Below are 21,796 nucleotides of genomic sequence, written 5' to 3'. Positions count from 1 at the left end.
ACCACACCCGAGAAAGACAGTAATCTCACTGATGGTAATCCGATGAGGTTGCCCACTCACAATTTGGAGAATGTTGAAACGGAAGCTCAAGACAATGAGCAACATGGTGATGTTGATGATCAACAGTTTGGAAGTGGAGTAGAGGTTCCAATTGATGATGCTCAAGAGGAACATGATGATGATGACGATCTTGGTGATATACCTGAATCACCTCAAGTCCAACTCAGGAGGTCTAATAGACAAAAACAACCTTCTACAAGGTATTCCTGTGATGAGTACATAACCTTGACTGACGGTGGAGAACCTGAGTGTTTTGAAGAGGCTTTGGATAGTGAAGAGAAGAAACAGTGGCTGGATGCAATGCAAGATGAGATGAAATCTTTGCATGATAATCACACTTACGACTTGGTGAAATTGCCTAAGGGCAAAAGGGCATTGGAAACTAGGTGGATTTTCAGGGTGAAACAAGATTCAAATTCTACGCTTCCAAGGTACAAGGCCAGATTAGTGGTGAAAGGTTTCAGACAGAAAAAGGGTGTTGATTTCAATGAGATTTTCTCACCTGTGGTGAAAATGTCATCCATCAGAACTGTGCTAAGTTTAGCTGCTACTCTTGATTTGGAGGTTGAGCAGATGGATGTGAAGACAGCTTTCCTTCATGGTAATTTGGAGGAAGAGATATACATGAAGCAACCTGATGGTTTTCTTGTTAAAGGCAAGGAAGAATATGTGTGTAGACTAAGGAAGAGTCTATACGGTTTGAAGCAGGCTCCAAGGCAGTGGTATAAGAAGTTTGAGTCTTTTATGTGTGAGCAGGGTTACATGAAGACTACTTCTGATCATTGTGTCTTTGTTAAAAGTTTTTCTAATGATGACTTTATTATCCTGTTATTATATGTTGATGACATGCTTATTGTTGGAAAAGATATTTCCAAAATTGACAGGTTAAAGAAGACACTTGGCGAGTCTTTTGCCATGAAAGACTTGGGAGCTGCTAAAAGGATTCTTGGCATACATATCTCACGTGATAGGAGAGAAAAGAAGATTTATCTATCACAAGAGCAATACATTAGGAAGGTGTTGCAGAGATTCCAGATGGAAAATGCTAAAGCTGTGAGTACTCCTCTTGCTACTCATTTTAAACTGAGTGTTAAACAGAGTCCTTCAAATGAAGTTGAGAAGACCAATATGAGTAGAGTTCCTTATGCATCTGCGGTGGGCAGTTTGATGTATGCGATGGTGTGTACAAGACCAGATATTGCACATGCTGTTGGTACAGTTAGTCGATTTTTGTCAAACCCAGGTAGAGAGCATTGGAATGCTGTGAAATGGATTTTGAGGTATCTTCATGGTACAGTTGATATGAAGCTTTGTTTTGGAGGTGATAAACCTACTTTGATGGGTTACTCAGACTCAGATATGGCTGGGGATATTGATTCCAGAAAGTCCACTTCGGGCTATTTGATAAAGTTTGCAGGAGGAGCTGTGGCTTGGCAATCAAGACTACAAAGGTGTGTAGCGTTGTCTACTACAGAAGCAGAGTTCATTGCTATTACTGAAGCATGCAAGGAGGTGTTATGGTTGAAGAAATTCTTGCAGGAGCTTGGTTTTAGGCAAGATAACTATTCATTGTTTGTTGATAGCCAAAGTGCTATCCATCTTGGTAAGAATCCAACTTTTCATTCTAGATCCAAACATATTGATGTGAGGTATCATTGGATACGTGATGCTTTGGATGCTAAGTTGTTGGAGTTGAAAAAGGTTCATATAGATGATAATGGTGCTGATATGATGACTAAAGCATTGCCAAGAGGAAAGTTTGAAGTTTGTTGTGAGATCGCCGGTTTGGCGGTTATCTCCACATAGTTGTGAGGGGGAGATTTGTTGGGTATTGGGCTCCCTTCCTATGTGGAGAAAAGGCCCAAAATTTGAGAAGCCCATGTCTCACTTAAACCTAGTGGAGAGGAGGCTATAAAATAAAGAGAGAGGCAGAACAATAGAGCAAGAATACACTGAAAGCCCTAACACATAGAGGGAGAGGTAGAGGGAAAATTCTGTTCACGTTTTTCATAGAGCTGTCGCAGTAAATTCGGCGCTGCGGATTCGTTCACCGTTGGATCGGGCTGAAATTTTTACAGCAGGTTCGGAACTCATTGCTCTTCATTCTGACCGGTCGGATCTTTGATACGAGGTCTGAGTTGGGAGATATTAATTTCGCACTGCAGCAGTGATTTGTAGAGGTTTTCCTCTCTTGTTCTTCTCTATTTGAAAGCTTTGTTGCTTTGTTATTTGGTTGGGTGTTGGCACTAATTTGTGCTATTGATTAAGACTCTTTTGTACTCTTGTTGATCATAGTGAAGCTATTTCTTTGGTCTGGACGACTCGTGGTTTTTACCCTTGATTTGAGGGGTTTTCCACGTTAAAAATCTTGGTGCCTTTATTTGTGCTTTTGGTGGTTTATTATTGCTGCTCTTTGATTATTGCTCCTCATAGATTCTTGCAAGTTAGGGGAAATTATATCCGCTGCATTCTCTGGTATATTGTTTGTTATTGTTTTCCCCATCAGAGTGGTATCAGAGCCGATGGTTAATACCGGCTCAGACGAGTGCAGTACCAGTATGGTCCTAGTATCGAAAGTCTTCCTGGTAAGGGTCCCAGATAAGGGTTCCAGGTAAGCGTGTCCCGTTAAAAAGAACGGCGGTACTGAAAAGGGCAGAAAAGGAGTACTCGTGGTTGGGCAGCTTCCGCTGGAGGGGGAGTGTACCAATGTGGTTGAAGGGACTCACCCTTGAGGGGGAGATTGTTAGGAATCCAAGTGTGATTCTAAGTCCCACATTGGCTAGAAATGAGAGAGTAGAGCACTATATAAGAATAAAGACCCATAAACCCATTGCCTTAAGGTTTTGGGTTGAGAGTGGTGTCAATGTCTTATGTGGTTGGGCTCAGGTCTCATTGGTGTTGTTCTCCCCGGTGAAACCCCCTCTGTAAAACTTGACAAAAACAATAATTTTAATATGTATATATAAATTATAATTAAACTTATTCACTAATTTAGTCTCAAATTTGAAAGGACAAAATTGTATTGTTTTAAAGAATTTGGGTACTAAGTTGAACAAAATTTTTTAATAAAGGACTAAATTGAAAACAAGTTATACCACTATCACGTGTTATGACTGTAAACTGTCACGTGACACAATAGTAACTTGACATGTGTGGCAAACTATAAATTTTTAGAAAAAAAAAAAAAAGTAAAAAATAGTTAAAAAATTTTCACCGCTTGACACATATTCTGTATGAACACGGTATTAACTTAATGGAGATGACTAAATTGAACACTTTTAAATAATTGGGATACTAAATTGTTGAACCCTTTTAAATAATTGGAGTACTAAATTGAACCAACAAAAAATATGGAGACCAAATTGAACTAAACCAAAAAGTTAAGGTATCAAACAAGTAATATTATATATTAGTGCACATATGTGTTTACTTTATTTTTAAAATAACAATAAATTATAAAAATTCTATGATAATTATAAAAATAAATATTAGTATTTTTATGATTTTATTTATTTTGTATATAATTTTTTTATTATAGATTATTATTTTAATTTTACAAAATGTCAAATAGAAAATATTAAATATAAAAAATTAAAAAGTGAAATTAATAATGTAATTATTTTAGTTTAATGTTATACAAATTTTTCCATTTTACTTTTAATTATATATTAAAATTACAACTTGATTCTAGTGACAATATGTGTTGTATGTTTAATTTTTTAAAATCCAACCAATCATTTAAATCAACATTAAACACTGTATTAAAAATTTAAGAATTTATTCAACTCATCGAAGTTAACAATATATTGAACAAATGACCATTCTGGTCGTTAAAGTTAATGAAAGTTTCTTCTGAAATACGAAAAATCCAAAATTAGGTTTCATTCTTCATCTAATATGTGGTAGTGCAACCTTTAAGTGTTTTTTTATAGTACTCAATTAACTATTGAGGTCTTTGTTGTAACTCATTATCATCGAAAGTTGTCATTTTACGTATAGCTTTCCGATTTATATTATTTATTATTGGGTCGTGTTTATTCTCTTTCACATAGTCTATAACCAATATATTTATCTAAATTTATAAAATATCAATGTTTATTTAATCACAATCTATATAAGTTGATCCGATACCAAAATATTTATCTTTACTTGTTGTACCTAACCTTATTAAAAAGAAATATGAAAACATGAGAATATAGCTTGTGCGACAATGGAACTAATAGAGCGGTTCATATAGGATTCATAATTGCAAATTTATAAGAAGTGATAATTAGAATAGGTATGAGATTATTTGTAAAACTATAAAATTTTAGAATAGTAAAAGTAAAATAATATATGGTAATTATTCAGTAACATGAAAAAATCAAGATAACATTTATGTCGACCATTTATTAATTATACCAATTAATTAACTGAAAAATTAAATAAACATCAACTCAATTAAGAAATATAATTTTACGAAGTATTCGATATATTATAAAAATTTATTAAGTATTTAATATATTATAAAAATTTATTAAGAATTTATTTTAAAAAAATTTAAATTTATGGAGGACTTGAAACTTAATTAAATATATTTTATTATATTTTATATTTTTTTAGTATAATTATTTACTAATATTTTTGAATACTAAAAGATTATTAATAATATTTAAATAATTTAGATATATAATTTATTTGTTTATCAAATGTAAGTTGATATTATTAAAGATCTTACTGAAAGGATCAATTCTAAAGTCTCATTTCTTTAATTAAACTATTGAAAAGACAAAACACCTAAAGAAATCACTTGTTTTAAAATAATGAAAATCGTTTATAACAATTTTATTTATACTAAAAAATTTTAATATTAAAATAATTAAGTTTCAGTATTTTTAAACTAGTATCACTTTTAAAATACCATTTTCTAAAATTTTATGAGTTAGATTAAACTCGTTTGTTTTTAACTTAATAAAAAGTCTATGGTCCATTTTTAACCCAATAAGCTCAAAGCTAATCTGCGAATAGAGTTGACCCATAATATATAAAAATTCTTTGTATTACTTAATAATCAAATTCTCAAAACGTGTATAAGAGTTAGACTACTCTTTTACTCAAGATTGCTATCAAATTAATTAAATTTATTCAACAAGAACAAATGAAAAAAATCATAGTTACACATAACAGCAAATCATCTATATAATCCTAAAATGATCTCTTTTGGTCCGTTTATTGAGTCACATACAAATAATAGATTATATTTTTTGAACCATTAATCTTTCGTACTCTACCAAATAATCAAAACTAATTAATTGAATATTGTCCTTCATTCGAAGTAGATGCCCCTATGCTTCATTCACGCATAGCTACACAAACCAAAAACGCAGAAATCCCCTTTGGTGCACTTGTTGCCACATTTTCCACAATGGTGCTTGTCAGACATAGGATTCACACACTTACCTTTGCAACACACTTGCGAGTACTTGCACTTTTTCCCACACATGCCACAGTTATTTCTGTCCCTCGACACATTCACACATTTCTTCTTGCAACAATCAGGTCCTTCGCTGCCCTTAGCGCGACAAACTCTCGGGTATTTATCACAAGTCATGGCCCCACGGCCATGGAGGCTTTTGGCTCCACGGAGAGAGGCTAATTCTTCACTTTCAGAAGATGGGGTAACTGAGTTTTTTGTATTGTTGTGGCTTTTGATGGTGCTGAGGAATGGTGATTCTTTTTGGTGTAGTGTTTGTGAATCAGCAGTGACCAAAGGCATTAGCATGGCCACAAGAAAGAGTATCTGAAGAAGGGACTTCATATCTGAATCAAAGGGTTTTGTTGCAGTGGAATGAAGAGTTCTTATTGGGTGGCTATATATAGAAGGAAATGGAGTCAATTCAACAACCTTAAGATAACAGTATAGTAGATTGGAAAGATTCAAACAGTGTGCAAGTGGAACGGTCTAATTCAACAGCTAGCTAACTAATGTGTGGCGAATTAACGAAATTAGATAGATTTGATTTTTTTACGTATGAAATGTGAATATGTAGCATATATGTTGTGTGTTGTTGTGCTGATCCAAGATTAACATGTGCCGTATGGAACATTTAATTGTCTGTAAGAAAGTATTAAGGAAACGCAGTCTTTCCTGAAATAAACCAGAAAAAACCGTTACAGAGGCACTGATATGCTTTTTCTTCCTTCTGATATAAGAAAAAGAAATAAGTAAATAATAGAGAGTCAACAACCACCTTAACGTGTTTCATTTCAGATACCTTTTACTGGTTTAAAATATTTTTAAGATTACAAATTGTACTTTTGCTTTATTTTTTATTTTGTTTTAACGTCTCATGTCTATTTCAAAATATATTATTATTTTATTTTATATTGTAATAAAAATGTTGTATGATGTGGCATAAGTTAACAATAAATATAATATGAAAAATATATTGTAATTGAAAGTAAAGTAATTTATCCGTAAATAAATTTTAGGAATATTAGGAAATTTAAATCATAAATACTTTCAAAATATATTTCATAAGTAAAAAAAATGAAAATTTATATACTAATGTCGTATAAATATATACGCAAATATGTTATTTATGTTCATAATTTCACTAAATATTTTAATAATTTAACTTAACAATATTACCAACTTTAATTGGTTTTTAATTAATTTTTGTTCATGCCAAAAAAAGTCAAAAGTTAGTTCAGAAATCATTTTTTATAGATTGCTTTTTTTTAAGTATATATATATATATATATATATATATATATATATATATATATATATATATATATATATATATATATATATCATTAAATTGAATTTTACCTTTATCATCTGCTAATTGAGGAGATTCTCTGAGAAAGAAAGTCGATGTTTACAAAACAAACTTTTCCTTGGGTAAAGAAAAAAAAAAACTTGTTATCCTTTTACATGAATGATAAAATATAAGCAGTAGTCAACATTTTCCAAAGACTGTTCTCTGCATGAATGACAAAGTCTTATTATGTCCCCTATTTGCATGAAAAAAATATATTAACCTTACTTTTTGAGGAAGGTACATTCCAACTAAATTAAGTCAATACTTTTAATAAAGTCTTTAATTCAGAAAAAAGTCTGAAAGTCATTCAATTTTTTTTTTATCAAACTTAATCCATTTTTAAATGAATAAAGTAACACTGTTATTAGTATTTTATCAATTTTTGTTATAATATTTTGATGTTAGATTTATTAATTTATTTAAAGGTGTAAATATGTTAGTCTACGTACAAATGTTTTTCAATGTTTGCTTAAATTACTAGTTGTGTTTTGCTGTAAAGGGCCTTCGTGGAAAAAAAGGTGTTTATATATTATTATTATTTTTGGAAAAATAAACTTAGACTTTTCTTTATTCCAAAATTATCTTTTGACTATCGGTGAACTTAAGCACCTTGATTACATATTTTTGAGTATTTTGATTAAATTCAATTTATCAGCCAAAATGTTTATTAGATTGAGTTTTTGATGTTTAGTTTATAAAAAAATAACTTGTTCTTTTTACATTATATGTTTAATTTTAATTTATTTTATGTATGTTTTATAAACAAAATTGAGAAAATCGTAATATATATAAACTGAATTTTGGACATTTTCTCTAAAGAAAGCACTAACTTTTCACTTTTGCATCACCTTTTAAGTTTGAATTTTGATTTAGTAATTTTAAATGTATTATTTAATCACAATATGTGCAACATCATTATTAGGCTATATTAAACTAATTTGGTAAAAAAATTATAAAATAAAATTACTTTAAAGTCAACTCATTTTGAATTGGTTCATTCGCTTTTGATTTAACAGAAAAATGATTTATATCAGTCCACTCAAATTTATTTTAATTGAGTGGTCAAGGTAAATTTCTATTCAAGTTAGCACTGTTATTAATTTTGTGTTTACTAGAGTTATTATATTTACTATATCCAAATATTAGTTTGTTGGGTAATAGCATCACAATTTATCTTGACCAAAAAGATGTTTACCGATTGAGAAAAAACTTTGAAGTCTTCATGAATATTACTTGATAAAATGTTGTTACAAACTCTTACGTTACATTTTGTCTTTGAAACTCATACCTTTCATCCTAGACACTTATTTATAGGTACACAAGAACACACTAAAAACTACATAATTTGCTATAATATTCTTGCATAATTTACAATTTTTTTTCTTTACTTTTACTATTTAAGATTCCTTCATGAAAATATATTGTCTTTTGTCAAACGTGTCATGATGAATATCTTATCACTTCTACTTTTTTTTCAACTTTCGATTAGGGAATCTTATCAAGTCTTCTTGTTCTTCTTCAAACTTCAATGATGAGAATCTTGTCATGTCTTCTTTTTCTTTAATCAAAAACGTCATAAAAATTAAATTGACTGTTTTTTTCTTCACAGTCAGTCATATATATTTGTAATTTGTTTTTCTAAACAAACATTTTAAATTAACTATTATTTGATCAACCTTTTAAAATATCGCACAACATTGAAAAAAAAAATACTCCAATGCATAAAAAATAGACTAATTATACTTAAGTTTGGATTAGGTTTTTCATTGGTAGGTTATTTTCATATATATATATATATATATATATATATATATATATATATATATATTTTTTTTTTTTTTTTTTGATAATAGTTGTTATAGTATTATTATTCGTATTTTATTTTTTTGATTATATCTCGACCCAATTCATTGTTTTTTTTTTCAATAAATAAACTATCCAATCCATTCATAAAGTAATATTTAAAAAAACTCAAGACAATTATAAAATGAATTTTAAAAAAACTAAAAAAAAAAGAACGATTTAATTCTGAAAAAATCAATTAGATTAAATTGATTAATTTAGTGTCGATAGTACAATCCGTTGAGTTTTAGAAAAACAAAAGATGAATCATTATTATTGATAGGTAAATTTGATCCATCCAATGAATAATAGAGAATTATATATATATATATATTACATTGTATTGTCAAGTGTAATACTTACACGTATGTGAAGAGCATTTGAATTGAAAATCTTATCATATTTGATGATGAGGATTACATAATAAACATTTCAATAAAAAATAACATACATAATTGCTTTATTTCACAAATCACCAATTACAAACTATTTTGAAAACAATAATAAAGACATTCAAGGAGATATATATATATATATATATATATATATATAATTCGTAAAAAAACCAAGTAATTAACCATTGCAAAGAATAATAATAAGCTTGAGTGTGTTGCAAACACACTATGCATAGCTGCACATCCCGAAAACACAAGAACCTTTGGCGTTGCACTTGTTGCCACATTTGCCACAATGCTTCTTGTTAGTGTTAGGGTTCACGCACTTCCCTTCACAGCATATCTTTCCGAAGCTGCATTTCTTTCCACACCTCCCACAGTTTTGTCGATCTGTCAAAAACTTCACACACTTGTTGTTGCAGCAATCAGGCCCTGCACTACCTTTAACAAGGCATATCTTTGGGTTTTTTTCACATGTCAACGCCACCCTTCCATTCTGGGAAAGGAACCGGCTTGTTCCTCGGAGAGACTTTGTCTCTTCATTCCACTCTGAAGATGTTGCTACAGTAATGGCCAAAGCCATTATGAAGAGCACAAGGAAGAGGGTCTTCAACAACTTCATTGTTGTTTTTCCGTTTGCGTTAATGTATAGAAAATTTAAGTAATGGGTGGAGGTGGATGTTTTGGTTCAGAATGCTTCATGTATTTATAGAAGAGGAGGTTGATGAGTTTTGATTTTGCATAGATTACGTGCATGAGTTAGTAGCCTACGTGTGAGTGTTGTTAGTGGGGTGGTCTAAATCAATGGCCAGATAATGTTAGGCTTAATTTCTGGCAGGAACTTCTTCAATATAACTAATAAGTTGAAAATGGAAAGATTATCCAAGAACAACTAAATGGTTATATATATATATATGCTGAATGAAAAATAAGAAAAACAACTAGTCTTTTAATTATGTGCAGTCTAAGGAAACTAAAAATGCGTTACAGAACCACCATACTATGCAGACATTCCAATCGCCTAGTTTGACCGTTGTTTTGTACAGGTATATATTTTGACTTCGCATATCTTAAGGCAAACATTCTAAATAACCAACCAATTAGGTGACAAAATTCTTATATGATTTATTTTCCTTTTGTATAAATTTTTTACTAATTGAATCAATATTTTTAAATAAAGTCAATTTTGATCCTTCTGATAACTTGACACACTTTGGAAGGTGATGTGAAGTTGTGCTGTGTTAAAGCAGAGGATACTAAAGTAAAATATAATTCAATCCAACTTTGGATACGTGATACTTTTTAAATGATATCAATCTAACAAAAATAATTGAATTGATTTCATTTCAACAATATTATTAAGATTTAATTAGTTAAAAAATACAATAATAAAAGTAATCATAAATCTAAATATAATAATCAAATTAATTAAGTCTATAATTATAAAAACATTAATTCTTATTTGAACTTTATTTTCCCATTGTATAACTCATGTACATATTCACTGTAGGACACAAGTATTAGTAAGTATTGAAAGTAATTTATGTTAAACCTTCTAATTTATATTTTAATTTATTAATAATATTTTTATCATTATCCATTATATATATATATATATTATTTATTTTTTTAAAAATTGATAAAACCAAATTTTGATATTATCTTAATAAATAAAGTTTAAATCTAATTCAAAATATTTGTATTACTTTATTGTCATTGGTGCATACAATGCAATGTAACATTATTTCATCTAACCAGCCCAACTTATTAATTAGGTTTATCTCTCCATCTATCAAGAGCAAGAAAAGAAGTCTAAATCTTAGAAAACATGTATAGCATATTAATTGAGACTAACACAGTTAGTAATTCAACATAAGAAATGCCTTGTTTGACTTTGGGAGAGAATTAAAAAGAAAATAAAAGAAGGAAAAAAATAGTAAAAATGTTTTTTTTTTTAATTTGGAGAAAAAAAATGAAAAATAAAGAATTATTTTGTATTAACATGATAGAATAAAAATTAATTAATTAATTAATATAGTAAATTAATAAAAATACCTTTGTTTAAAATTTAATAAAAATTAAGGAAGAGTTACAATTAAAAAGAAATTATAGAGTAATTATCTTATAAAGTTGGGAACAATATAAAAAAGGTTACTTAAAAATTAATTTTCAATTTATTTAAATAATTAATTATCAATAAATTACTATTTGTTTTCTACATATCAATTTAAAAATTTAAAATATACAAAGTTTGATTTATAATTTAATCGATGGAATTTAATTTTTTTTATAAAATTAATGCCTAAATATTAAAATATTTTTTTACAAAATATTAAAATTAAAATTATTTTATTTTTTGTGATATAATTCTTTTAATTATTTATTATAATAATGAAAAACTTAGATTATATATGAAAATAATCAATTATTTAAAACTTATATAATTGATAATTTTAAAGATAAAAACCTAAAGGTTAAAATATAATTACTTTTTTTTTAACTAAGTTTTAAATATATCATAAACTAAATATTTTTAATTTAGTTTTTATTAAAAAAATTCATTTGTTTAAAATATTATTTTCTATGTAAATGGTCACTTATTTAATTATTATTATTATTGACGAGAAGATGATGTCACTTTTATTAATTTATATTTAGAATAAATTTCCTTTTAATAAAAACTCAATTAAAAATATAAAAATTTGTAATATAATTTAAACTTGATTGAAGTTGAACTATTTTGTTTTCTTCGGGGTTTCCTGTACAAACACGTGGAAATGACTAATTTACAAAATAATATAAAACCACGTAGTATTAAAAAAGCAAGTACCTGGGCCCACGTCCAATATTCCATATCACCCTGTCCTTTTACATATGTGGAAGATCGGGTGGTGAATGAGAAGGGACAAGGCCAATGGCATCGTCAGCAGCGCCGTCGCTGAAAGCGGTACTGGACCGCGTCCAAGGGGCTACTGAGCGCTCTGGCCGGAATTTGCAAGAGATCCGTGTTGTGGCGGCTAGCAAGACCAAGTCAGTTTCTGCTCTCCGTCAGGTATACGACGCCGGCCATAGATCCTTCGGCGAGAACTACGTTCAGGAAATCCTTCAAAAGGCTCCAGAGGTTGGTTAGCTCTTTCCCTTTCATGCTTTTTGGATTCACTTCTCAATACTTACATTTTCTTTCTCAACCACAGCTTCCCGATGACATCGAGTGGCATCTCATTGGCAATTTGCAGAGTAACAAAGTCAAGCCTCTTATCGGTATCTATTATTCACTATCCCTACTTCCATTGCTGCAACTGAAACGGCGACGTTTCATTATTATTGTCTCAGTTTCGATTAATTTAGAGTTTAAGACATCTTTTATTTTGTTTTCAAACTTGATTTTAAAAAAATGGGCACTTGTAAAATAATTTTACCTAATTGTTGACTGTTCGTTTATTAAGAAACATGAGCACAATTTTGCTAGATGGTGGGTTTTGGAAAATTTGTTTTTGTGGAGATGAATTCATATTTACCACATTAATAATATGGGTTTACTGTTGAGGTGATGAATGGGGATTCTAATGCTTTTCTTTTATGTTTCACAGCTGGTGTTCCCAACCTTGCTTGTGTAGAAACTGTGGATGACGAGAAGGTACTTTTGTTTCTTCATAATTTGTTTTGGTTGTCGAGGTAGTATGTTTTCTCGTGTATGAGTACACATATAAGGAGCTAAATCCCGAGTTTTAAATTCTGAGGGGGACGGAATATGGAAAATTCATAGAACCTGAAAATTAGGTATAATATGATGACGAGTTTCAGACAAGATTTTTGGGTTTCACTTGAAGTCTTTCGCATATAAATGGTAATTTTGCAGATAGGCCTCACATTCTAGAATTAATCTGTGGCGCTACCTCTTAGTCAATGAGTTCTCTGGATCTGTGGAAATAAAATTATATTACATGTTAGTCTTGTTTGGATGAACTTTTTTGTATGCTCTTTCTAAAAGAGTAAAATAAGAATAAAACTTGAATTAGACTCTCCATAAACTATTATCAGCTTATGTATAAGTTAATTTATAGAAATACTCCCATAGAATATAGTTTATGTCTAAAATGTGCTGTCAAACAAGATATTTTTTATTTAGTGAATGTGATTTAGTATTCTCTTGCAAATGTTGTACCGATTATTGGTATTCTATTGTCTGACAGATTGCAAATCTTCTTGATCGTGCTGTAGCAAATGTTGGGAGGAAACCGTTGAAAGTTTTTGTTCAAGTGAATACGAGTGGAGAAACCTGTAAGTTGCACTTGACAGATTAGCCAACCAATTCACTAATCACTATCTGCAGTAGGGTAGCTTAATAATGTTGACTTGGTTGTGTTAGATCATTAACCCAATTTTTTTTGACACGGCTTCTCCATAATAGATTTAATGTGACAATAACAACAAAATCACAAGAAAATGTTGCTTCCAATTCTTTTACTGAAAATATGTTAGGAAAATTATTGATTGTAGCATCATATATCTCAATACCTAAATATGTAAATATGTAAACGCAATGAATATTTATTAGAATAATTACTTGACTTCTAGTTTATAATCTATGCCCAACATCTTTGTTTTTCATTTGTCCCATTTTAAAACATAGTTGTAAAAGTTTTCAGTTTATTATTGGTATCAAGACTGATATTTGCCTGGTATTTCTTGCCAGCCAAATTTGGTGTTGAACCGGCTCTGTGTGTGGATCTTGCAAAGCACATCACAAACTGCCCAAACCTTGAGTTTTCTGGTCTAATGACAATTGGCATGCTAGATTATTCATCCACCCCCGAAAATTTTAAGGTGGCGACTGTACATTTTGGACATGGTTCATTGGTTTTTTGGGGTCTTCCTATTTGTTTGCTTTTGTAGATAATTCTCCAAACTAAATATTCTTCTGCACTATCAAGATGTTGTCCAATTGCAGAAGTGAAGTTTGTAAAGCACTTGGAATACCAGAAACGCAATGTGAGCTATCAATGGGAATGACTGGGGACTTTGAGCAAGCTGTAAGGAATTATAATTTCCCCTTAGAAAATAGATGGCTTAAACAGGAAAAGATACGTATGTGATTTGTGATTATATTTTTTTAACCAGCTAACTCTAATTTGCAGATCGAGATGGGAAGTACAAATGTTAGGATTGGGACTGCCATATTTGGAGCCAGAGAATATCCAAAGAAAGACGAGAAGTAGCTATCCTAATTTTGCAGTCTCTTTGGGTTGGTATATTGGTGCTGACATTCACATATCAAACTCAGAACAGCATGAGAAAATTATTCAAGCCATAACTTAGTATATCCGTGAACATGAATGATGGTGGTGGTCAGAGTTATGGGACAGCTTTGTATTCGGAATAGTCTTCTAGATTGAAAGCTGTATACATTTTCTGTCAAACATAAGAACCAACCTATTCAGGTGAAGCTGAACCAAGATAATTTGAAAGAATAATGATATGCAGCACCGAAAATAATTATATGAAAAATAGCAGTCTGACGAGTTACATTTTTATTAGAAGTAACTTTGTTCTCTTACCTAAATGGTCATACGTGTTTTTTACTATTGAATTTGAATTCGTGAACTTTCGCGCCAATCACTTCTGCATCAAACATGGTGCGCGTCCCCATCTTCCCAGCTAATAAAATTTCTGAATCAATTCCTAAACGAGCAGCGTTATACTTGTAAAGAAAATCATTTTTCTTCACCTAATCAAATGTGCATAACAAACTTCATGTACCCAATAATAGATTTTACCTTCGCAAACCTTATTAAAGCCCACAAATATAGATTAACATTAGTCGAGTATTTATTCAATTTTTTCTTATTCACTTTTATACATATTTTTTTTAATATCTCTAAGTTCTTACTTACATGAGTCCAAGAGTTGGATCTCTCCTCAGATCTTTGAAGTACCAACTCCTAAGAAATATCACGTTTTTATTCGGGAGAACCTTTTTTTTAGTAATAATTAATTTTTTTTTTAAATAGATGAAGTTGAGGTCTACGAAAGTTATAAAATTATAAATCATTTAATATTAATAAAATTCTTTTTCCAAGCCGCAACTTTTTGGAGCAATGCATGAGGAGTTACTGAACCCTTTAATCCATGTACACAAAGTGGTTTATCAAACCATTTATCAAGCTGAGATATTTGGTGATTTGGTTCAAGCTTAGCCGGGCAGCATGAAATAGGAATGGATCATGTTTTCTTACAAACCAAAGCCGCAATTACTGCTGAGTTTTAGTGTCCTAAAACGTTGTGTGGTGTCACTACCACACCCAACTTCATCTTCAGCCACTACAAACTCCCTCAATGCCATAATCAACCGCCATTCATCCCAAGGTGCTCACCGACAAGTTCTTGTTACCTATGCCTCTATGCTCAAAACCCAAGTCCCTTCTGACGCCTACACCTTCCCCAGTCTTCTCAAAGCTTGCTCTTCTCTCAACCTCTTTTCCCTCGGTCTCTCCCTCCATCAAAGGGTCCTTGTTAAGGGCTTGTCCCTTGATCCCTACATTGCCTCTTCTTTGATCAATTTCTACGCCAAATTTGGGTGCGTCGATGTTGCTCGCAAAGTTTTCGACTTTATGCCCGTGAGAAACGTTGTACCTTGGACCACCATTATTGGGTGCTACTCGCGCATGGGTCATGTTTCAGAAGCCTTTTTTCTGTTTGATGGAATGCGTCACCAGGGAATTCCACCCAGTAGCGTTACCATGTTGAACTTGCTGCTTGGAGTTTCTGAACTTGCTACCGTGCAGTGTTTGCATGGTTGTGCAATTTTGTGTGGGTTTGTGTCTGATATAAACTTATCAAATTCTTTTCTGAATGTGTATGGGAAGTGTGGAAAAATTGATGATTCTAGGAAGTTGTTTGATCACATGGATGAAAGGGACCTGGTTTCGTGGAATTCGTTGATCTCAGCCTATTCTCAGATTGGGAATCTATGTGAAGTTTTGCTACTTCTCAAGACGATGAGGGTACAAGGTTTTATGCTTGATCTGCAGACTTTTGGGTCGGTCTTGTCTGTGGCTGCATCAAGGGGTGAGTTGAAATTGGGAAGGTGCTTGCATGGGCAGATTTTAAGAGCTGGTTTTGACTTGGATGCACATGTTGAAACATCGTTAATTGTAACGTACCTAAAATGTGGGAACATTGACATTGCATTTAGAATGTTTGAAAGGAGTTCAGATAAGGATGTAGTTTTGTGGACAGCAATGATCTCAGGCCTTGCGCAGAGTGGGTCTGCAGACAAAGCACTAGCTGTTTTCCGACGGATGTTAAAATTTAGAGTGAAGCCATCTACTGCTACTATAACTAATGTAATCACAGCTTGTGCACGACTTGGGTCTTTTAATTTGGGGGCATCGATTCATGGCTATATACTAAGGCAGGAATTACACATGGATATTGGTGTTCAGAACTCTCTTGTTACCATGTATGCTAATTGTGGTCGCTTGGGTCAGAGTTCCATCGTATTTAATATGATGGACAAAAGGGATTTGGTTTCCTGGAATGCTATGGTTGCTGGATATGTTCAAAATGGTTATGTTTGTAAAGCCATGTTCCTTTTTAATGAAATGAGATCTGATCATCAAACACCTGATTCAATAACCATTGTTTCCCTCCTACAAGGGTGTGCGTCCACTGGACAACTTCACTTGGGAAAATGGATCCACGGTTTTGTGATAAAAAATGGCCTTAGGCAATGTATCTTGGTTGACACTTCTTTGGTCGACATGTACGGCAAATGTGGTGATTTGGATACTGCCCAGAGGTGTTTCAACCAGATGCCAAGTCATGATTTGGTCTCATGGAGTGCCATAATTTCAGGATATGGCTATCATGGCAAAGGGGAGATTGCATTGAGGTCATACTCAAAGTTCCTGGAAAGTGGGATGAAACCCAACCATGTGATTTTCCTCTCAGTCCTATCTTCATGTAGTCATAATGGACTTGTAGAGCAGGGCTTGAACATATACGAATCAATGACCAAAGATTTTGGGATTGCACCAAATCTTGAACACCATGCTTGTGTAGTGGATCTCCTCTGTCGAGCTGGGAGGGTAGAGGAGGCACTCAACGTGTACAAGAAAAAGTTCTCAGATCCCGTTCTCGATGTTTTGGGCATAATCCTTGATGCTTGTCGAGCAAATGGGAATGATGAACTTGGTGATACAATAGCTAATGATATTCTCCTGCTGAGGCCTACGCATGCTGGAAATTTTGTACAGTTAGCACATTGCTATGCTTCAACAAACAAGTGGGAAGAAGTGGGTGAGGCATGGACTCATATGAGATCTCTTGGCTTGAAAAAAATTCCTGGTTGGAGCTTTATTGACTTACATGGGAGGATCACTACATTTTTCACTGATCACAACTCACACCCTCTGTTTCAAGAAATAGTTGGGACACTAAAAAATTTGAGAAAGGAAATGATCAAAATGCAGGAAGTGGACATTGACCTTGAAAGCAGCCACAGGATATCACAATAACGTGCTGAAATGTTATATCTAATTGGAATTTTTTCCATTCATTTCTTTTCTTTTACATTTTTGGGTTGACATGGCATCAGGTATCTAGGCAGATGACTAACCATAATACATTCAAAAGAGCTTTTAGCAACATCCCAACATTTTTAACATGGAAAAGGGGTTGCACAAGACAAGGATGAAGAAAAATGATTCATGTACATCAAAAAGGTACTTTAATATATACCTAGAAAGAGGAAAAATGATACATTTGTAGATTATATAATATGATAAGAAAAAAAATAGAAAAAAATATAAATAGCTAAGATGAAGGTGCATGTGTATCATTTGTTCAAGAATAAATACATGTAACTTACTCCTTCTCAGAAAGAGACAGGTTTTAGGATTCGAACCTGCAACCTCCAAATTCTAAGCCAACCTTATTGTTTTATCAAGGCTCCCTTTTATTTTGATGGAACAGTTCTTTATAAATTATCTTCCTTTTTTCAATGAATCATTAGATAATATTATTAGCTTTCAGAATGATTTTAATTATTAAAAATTAATAAAGTGTATCATTGGATCAAAAGGTAGAATTTATTTTTAGGAAAAAATTTATTCAGGAAAATATTCTTTGACATAAAAAACAAACCTTTTAACAACCTATTCGAGAAATAAATTAGTCATAAAAAAGGTATACTTTTGTATTTATAAGAAAAAAGAGAGAATGAAAGGTAGTATCAAATAAGTCTAAAAACTTTTTGAATGTTAAAATATCACTATCCAATTTTTGAAAAATGTTTTTGAGATATATATCTACATAAAATAAAAACAAATGTTATAAAAAATTATATATTATGTTATATTAATAATGTGAGATAAATATGAGATAAAATAAGTAAACTACAGGATAAAAAGCGAGTCTTCCAAAGCATACCATTTTACAATTGGTTAAAATTTATTAAAAATTATAAAATTATAAACTACACTCATCAAATAAAAAGATCTAAATTAACATGATTCAATCAATAAAAAATAGAGAAATTATATATGTAAAATAATTTATATTTTATGCATCTTTTTGTTTATTGCATTAATTTATCTATATATATATATATATATTGTTGTAAAAGTATCTTGAATTTAATTTTTTTTCTTAAACAATGTATTTTAAAGAATATAATATAAAAGTGTCATGACCTCACGTATGTGGGGAGGTTTACAATAGTACAAAATTGGGATGTTAAATGAGGCAAGAAAGCAAGGTTAAACTTTTTAATTATGAATACAATGACAGAAAATAAGGAGTGTGTGTATGGGACGTAAGAGAGAAACACGTAAACATGGGGTGCAGTTTGGAGTATGCGAATCTTGAAACCAAACCAAGCTTTAACAAATAAATTATTATTCACAGTCAAGATCCTCTTCTTCTGCAGCTTAGCACACCACATCGTTGCAATTTGCAAAGATGAATAGGAGGCAGCAAAAAGCCTTCAGATTGGTGATATGGATTCTGGGACTCTTTCTCATCGCTTACATTGCAGGACGACCCTTGTATTGGCATCTCTATGAATCCATTAATTCCACCTCTTCTCCTTGTCCTCCTTGCCAATGTGATTGCTCTCTTCAACCCCTTATTTCTCTTCCAGAAGGTATTCACTTTTCTCAGTGATGATCATGTTTGATTGAAAATATATACGAAAACTGTTCCGTATGTAGGTCATATTCGGTAATTAGGATACATAGGTTAGAACCCATCTCATTGTAGTATACACACTCTCTTAAACACATTTTTTAATGATTAAGATTAACAAAACATTTTTAGGCTTAATGCTTATTTAATTATGAGTCTCATGATTATTAATTTTAAATAATAATAGAGTGTATTACAAAGTATGTTATTAAACTCTCTTTAAACAATTGATTCAATGAAACACTAAACACACACTTAACCATGTCTTGTTACACTTGCTTGTAGATTCCATCTGCAAATAGGAAGGTTTTTTTTTTTTTTTTTCATTTTTTTACCTTTACAAAGTGAAAAATGAAACACCGTATGATCAAATTTTTATGCTGGTGTTTGGTCCTTCATTCTGATTATGGTGAATGGGTTGTTTGTTGTACATATATTTCGCTGAACATGGTTTGTAAGCCAAGGAGTATTGATCAAGGGATTGGCCAATCAAATAGTGTGATCAAATATTGAACTTAATTAAACAGAATCTTTGGCCGTATAATGGAAAACAAGATAGCTGATAGGGTCTTCATAGATATGTTTTTTATACTCTGACAACTGCTAATTACTAACATGGTGTCTCTGGTTGATTCTGCAGGATTGACCAACAATTCCATTTTAGGTTTGTTCCTCCACCCTTTTGTACATTAGAGAAAAGCAATAGGTAGAAGGTCATGATTATACATACGCCTTGGTTTAAGTATCCCATGTTGGATCATGCTGCAATTTTTGGGTTTGGAGACTTGATAAATGATAGGGATACTACTAACTTGCACTTTCCTCTAAAAGAAAGATGTTGGATCGGTTTTTTATCCCCGCTTGTTGCATCTACTCACATCCTAAAACGGTGTAACACTTGATTTACGTCGAGTAATTTATTGAGATAACTTTGGCACAATGGTGAGGTAGTCACAAATTGTGAGATATCTAATTTTGTCCCACTTTTTAATGATAACACTGGTGGTGGAAGTAGAATCATAGACATTATTGAAAATTTGGAGAGTCTTAGAATCACGAGTCCTTCCAATTAAAAAGTGACATGTGCTTTCAAAGTAACACTTTCTTAGTTGTTAGTCAATTTTGCTGAAATGGGGGAAATGGAGGCGAACAAGATATTTTAACTGTGACCATATATAATGTGTTAATTAACTATGTTCATGCAGTTTAAGTGCAAGATGATGTTAACATTTTATTTAGTCTGATCTGGTGGATGCCAACATATCTTTTTGGAGGATAATACTATAATGAATCCAAATTCTGGTACTTTTGATACTATACAATTTCAGAATTTACATATTAGCATATATATGTTGTAGATTGCATGAGGCATGACCAAGAGGTGAGTGAAGAGGTGGGAAAGAATTTTTCTGACCTTTTAGCAGAAGAAGTAAAGGAAAAAGAAGCCGAAGCTGAGGAAAAACAAAGAAAGGCAGATTCAAAGCTTTTAGAGGCTAAGAAAATAGCATCTCAGTACCAAAAGGAAGCTGACAAGTGCAATTCAGGGATGGAGAGTTGTGAGCAGGCAAGGGAAAGAGCTGAGAACACACTTGAAAATCAGTTGAAAGAAACTGCTTTGTGGGAGCTCAGGGCTCGCCAAAGAGGCTGGAATAAAGATATTTCAAAGAAAGCTCGAGCACGTTCTTGATTAGGTTAGAGTCCCTTTGTTTCACACTAGTTCTACACTCTTCTATTTTTTTATTTATTTTTTCATTATTGTGGTTACTTCATATATTATTTAGTAAAAAATAAATGCACAAGGATACTTCTGGTTTTAAATTTGCATTAGATGGAGCCATGTATTTCTCAAGTTAGCACTCAACCATTCAGTTTGCTCATGAATCGTTAATTTTGTTTGTTGTCTTCTGCTTGACAAAAGTTGCATGACGTGTGTTTCACTACGAGTTATGTATATGCATGTTTGCATTTTACTCACATTTTCATGTCAAATGTGAAAAGTGCAGAGGTTTTCCTCTTTTTTCAAAAGCGATGTTTGTCAATTAGTCTGAGACAGAGAACCAAACACAAATTGCAAAACTTCACGAACTAAAACAGATAAAGTTATAGTCCTCTTTAAAGGCAAACTGAGTTGAAAAAAAAAATAACCTAAAAAGATAGAGTTATATTTCTTTTTAAAAGGTAAAGCAGCTTGAAAAAATATAATTTCACATGACAAAAAAATTAATAAAAAAGTTAAATGATACAAATTTTATTGAATTTTTTTAAAATATCTAATAAACAAATAAAAACTTAACTGAAAATACACAAGTTTATAAAAAAAAATTAATCTTATTTATTATGATTATTATTCATATATATAATTTCTTTGTCATAACTACTATACAAATTATATAATATAAACAACCAATTAAATCTGTGTCCTAACTCTAAGATTATAACATTAAAATAAATAAGCAAAATTAGAAAAAATAATATCTGTGTAGAAGTAGTGTACTAACTAAAAGT

General features: G+C 31.4%; 4 protein-coding genes across 5 annotated transcripts; 3 read left to right on the top strand and 1 right to left on the bottom strand.

Annotated features, from left to right (window-relative positions):
• Positions 1-5,218: 5,218 nt before the first annotated feature.
• Positions 5,219-5,880, bottom strand: LOC114189187 (stigma-specific STIG1-like protein 3). The gene has a single exon (XM_028077893.2). It carries the CDS (start codon positions 5,855-5,857, stop codon positions 5,396-5,398), a length of 462 nt encoding a protein of 153 aa, XP_027933694.1. The 5' UTR covers positions 5,858-5,880; the 3' UTR covers positions 5,219-5,395.
• Positions 5,881-11,977: 6,097 nt separating this feature from the next.
• Positions 11,978-14,643, top strand: LOC114187151 (uncharacterized). The gene is made up of 7 exons (XM_028075297.2): positions 11,978-12,224; positions 12,298-12,364; positions 12,694-12,740; positions 13,297-13,384; positions 13,800-13,930; positions 14,038-14,136; positions 14,242-14,643. Exons 1-7 carry the CDS (start codon positions 12,018-12,020, stop codon positions 14,320-14,322), a joined length of 720 nt encoding a protein of 239 aa, XP_027931098.1. The 5' UTR covers positions 11,978-12,017; the 3' UTR covers positions 14,323-14,643.
• Positions 14,644-15,194: 551 nt separating this feature from the next.
• On the top strand, positions 15,195-17,677 carry LOC114187682 (Tetratricopeptide repeat (TPR)-like superfamily protein). The gene has a single exon (XM_028075989.2). It carries the CDS (start codon positions 15,328-15,330, stop codon positions 17,620-17,622), a length of 2,295 nt encoding a protein of 764 aa, XP_027931790.1. The 5' UTR covers positions 15,195-15,327; the 3' UTR covers positions 17,623-17,677.
• Positions 17,678-18,892: 1,215 nt separating this feature from the next.
• LOC114189227 (transmembrane protein, putative (DUF1068)) lies at positions 18,893-21,172 on the top strand. 2 transcript variants are annotated; one of them, XM_028077944.2, is made up of 3 exons: positions 18,893-19,250; positions 19,932-19,955; positions 20,650-21,172. In XM_028077944.2, exons 1-3 carry the CDS (start codon positions 19,067-19,069, stop codon positions 20,976-20,978), a joined length of 537 nt encoding a protein of 178 aa, XP_027933745.1. In that variant the 5' UTR covers positions 18,893-19,066; the 3' UTR covers positions 20,979-21,172. The 2 variants fall into 2 exon arrangements, with proteins under 2 accessions (XP_027933745.1, XP_027933746.1); XM_028077945.2 differs by lacking the exon at positions 19,932-19,955.
• The last annotated feature ends 624 nt before the right edge of the window (positions 21,173-21,796 follow it).

Source organism: Vigna unguiculata, chromosome 6, assembly GCF_037176805.1.
Source record: "Vigna unguiculata cultivar grain cowpea cultivar isolate G323 ecotype 2 chromosome 6, ASM3717680v1, whole genome shotgun sequence".
NCBI lineage: Eukaryota > Viridiplantae > Streptophyta > Magnoliopsida > Fabales > Fabaceae > Vigna > Vigna unguiculata.
This window is presented reverse-complemented; position numbering and strand designations above follow the sequence as displayed.

What these genes read in the sequence shown, in the direction of transcription:
- LOC114189187 (XM_028077893.2), bottom strand. Translation starts at nt 5,857, where the DNA reads ATGAAGTCCCTTCTTCAGATACTCTTTCTTGTGGCCATGCTAATGCCT.
- LOC114187151 (XM_028075297.2), top strand. Translation starts at nt 12,018, where the DNA reads ATGGCATCGTCAGCAGCGCCGTCGCTGAAAGCGGTACTGGACCGCGTC. An exon ending in TCCTTCAAAAGGCTCCAGAG is followed by an intron (nt 12,225 to 12,297) that starts GTTGGTTAGCTC and finishes TCTCAACCACAG; the next exon opens with CTTCCCGATGACATCGAGTG. An exon ending in CCACCCCCGAAAATTTTAAG is followed by an intron (nt 13,931 to 14,037) that starts GTGGCGACTGTA and finishes TGCACTATCAAG; the next exon opens with ATGTTGTCCAATTGCAGAAG.
- LOC114187682 (XM_028075989.2), top strand. Translation starts at nt 15,328, where the DNA reads ATGTTTTCTTACAAACCAAAGCCGCAATTACTGCTGAGTTTTAGTGTC.
- LOC114189227 (XM_028077944.2), top strand. Translation starts at nt 19,067, where the DNA reads ATGAATAGGAGGCAGCAAAAAGCCTTCAGATTGGTGATATGGATTCTG. An exon ending in CCTTATTTCTCTTCCAGAAG is followed by an intron (nt 19,251 to 19,931) that starts GTATTCACTTTT and finishes TTGATTCTGCAG; the next exon opens with GATTGACCAACAATTCCATT. An exon ending in GACCAACAATTCCATTTTAG is followed by an intron (nt 19,956 to 20,649) that starts GTTTGTTCCTCC and finishes TATATGTTGTAG; the next exon opens with ATTGCATGAGGCATGACCAA.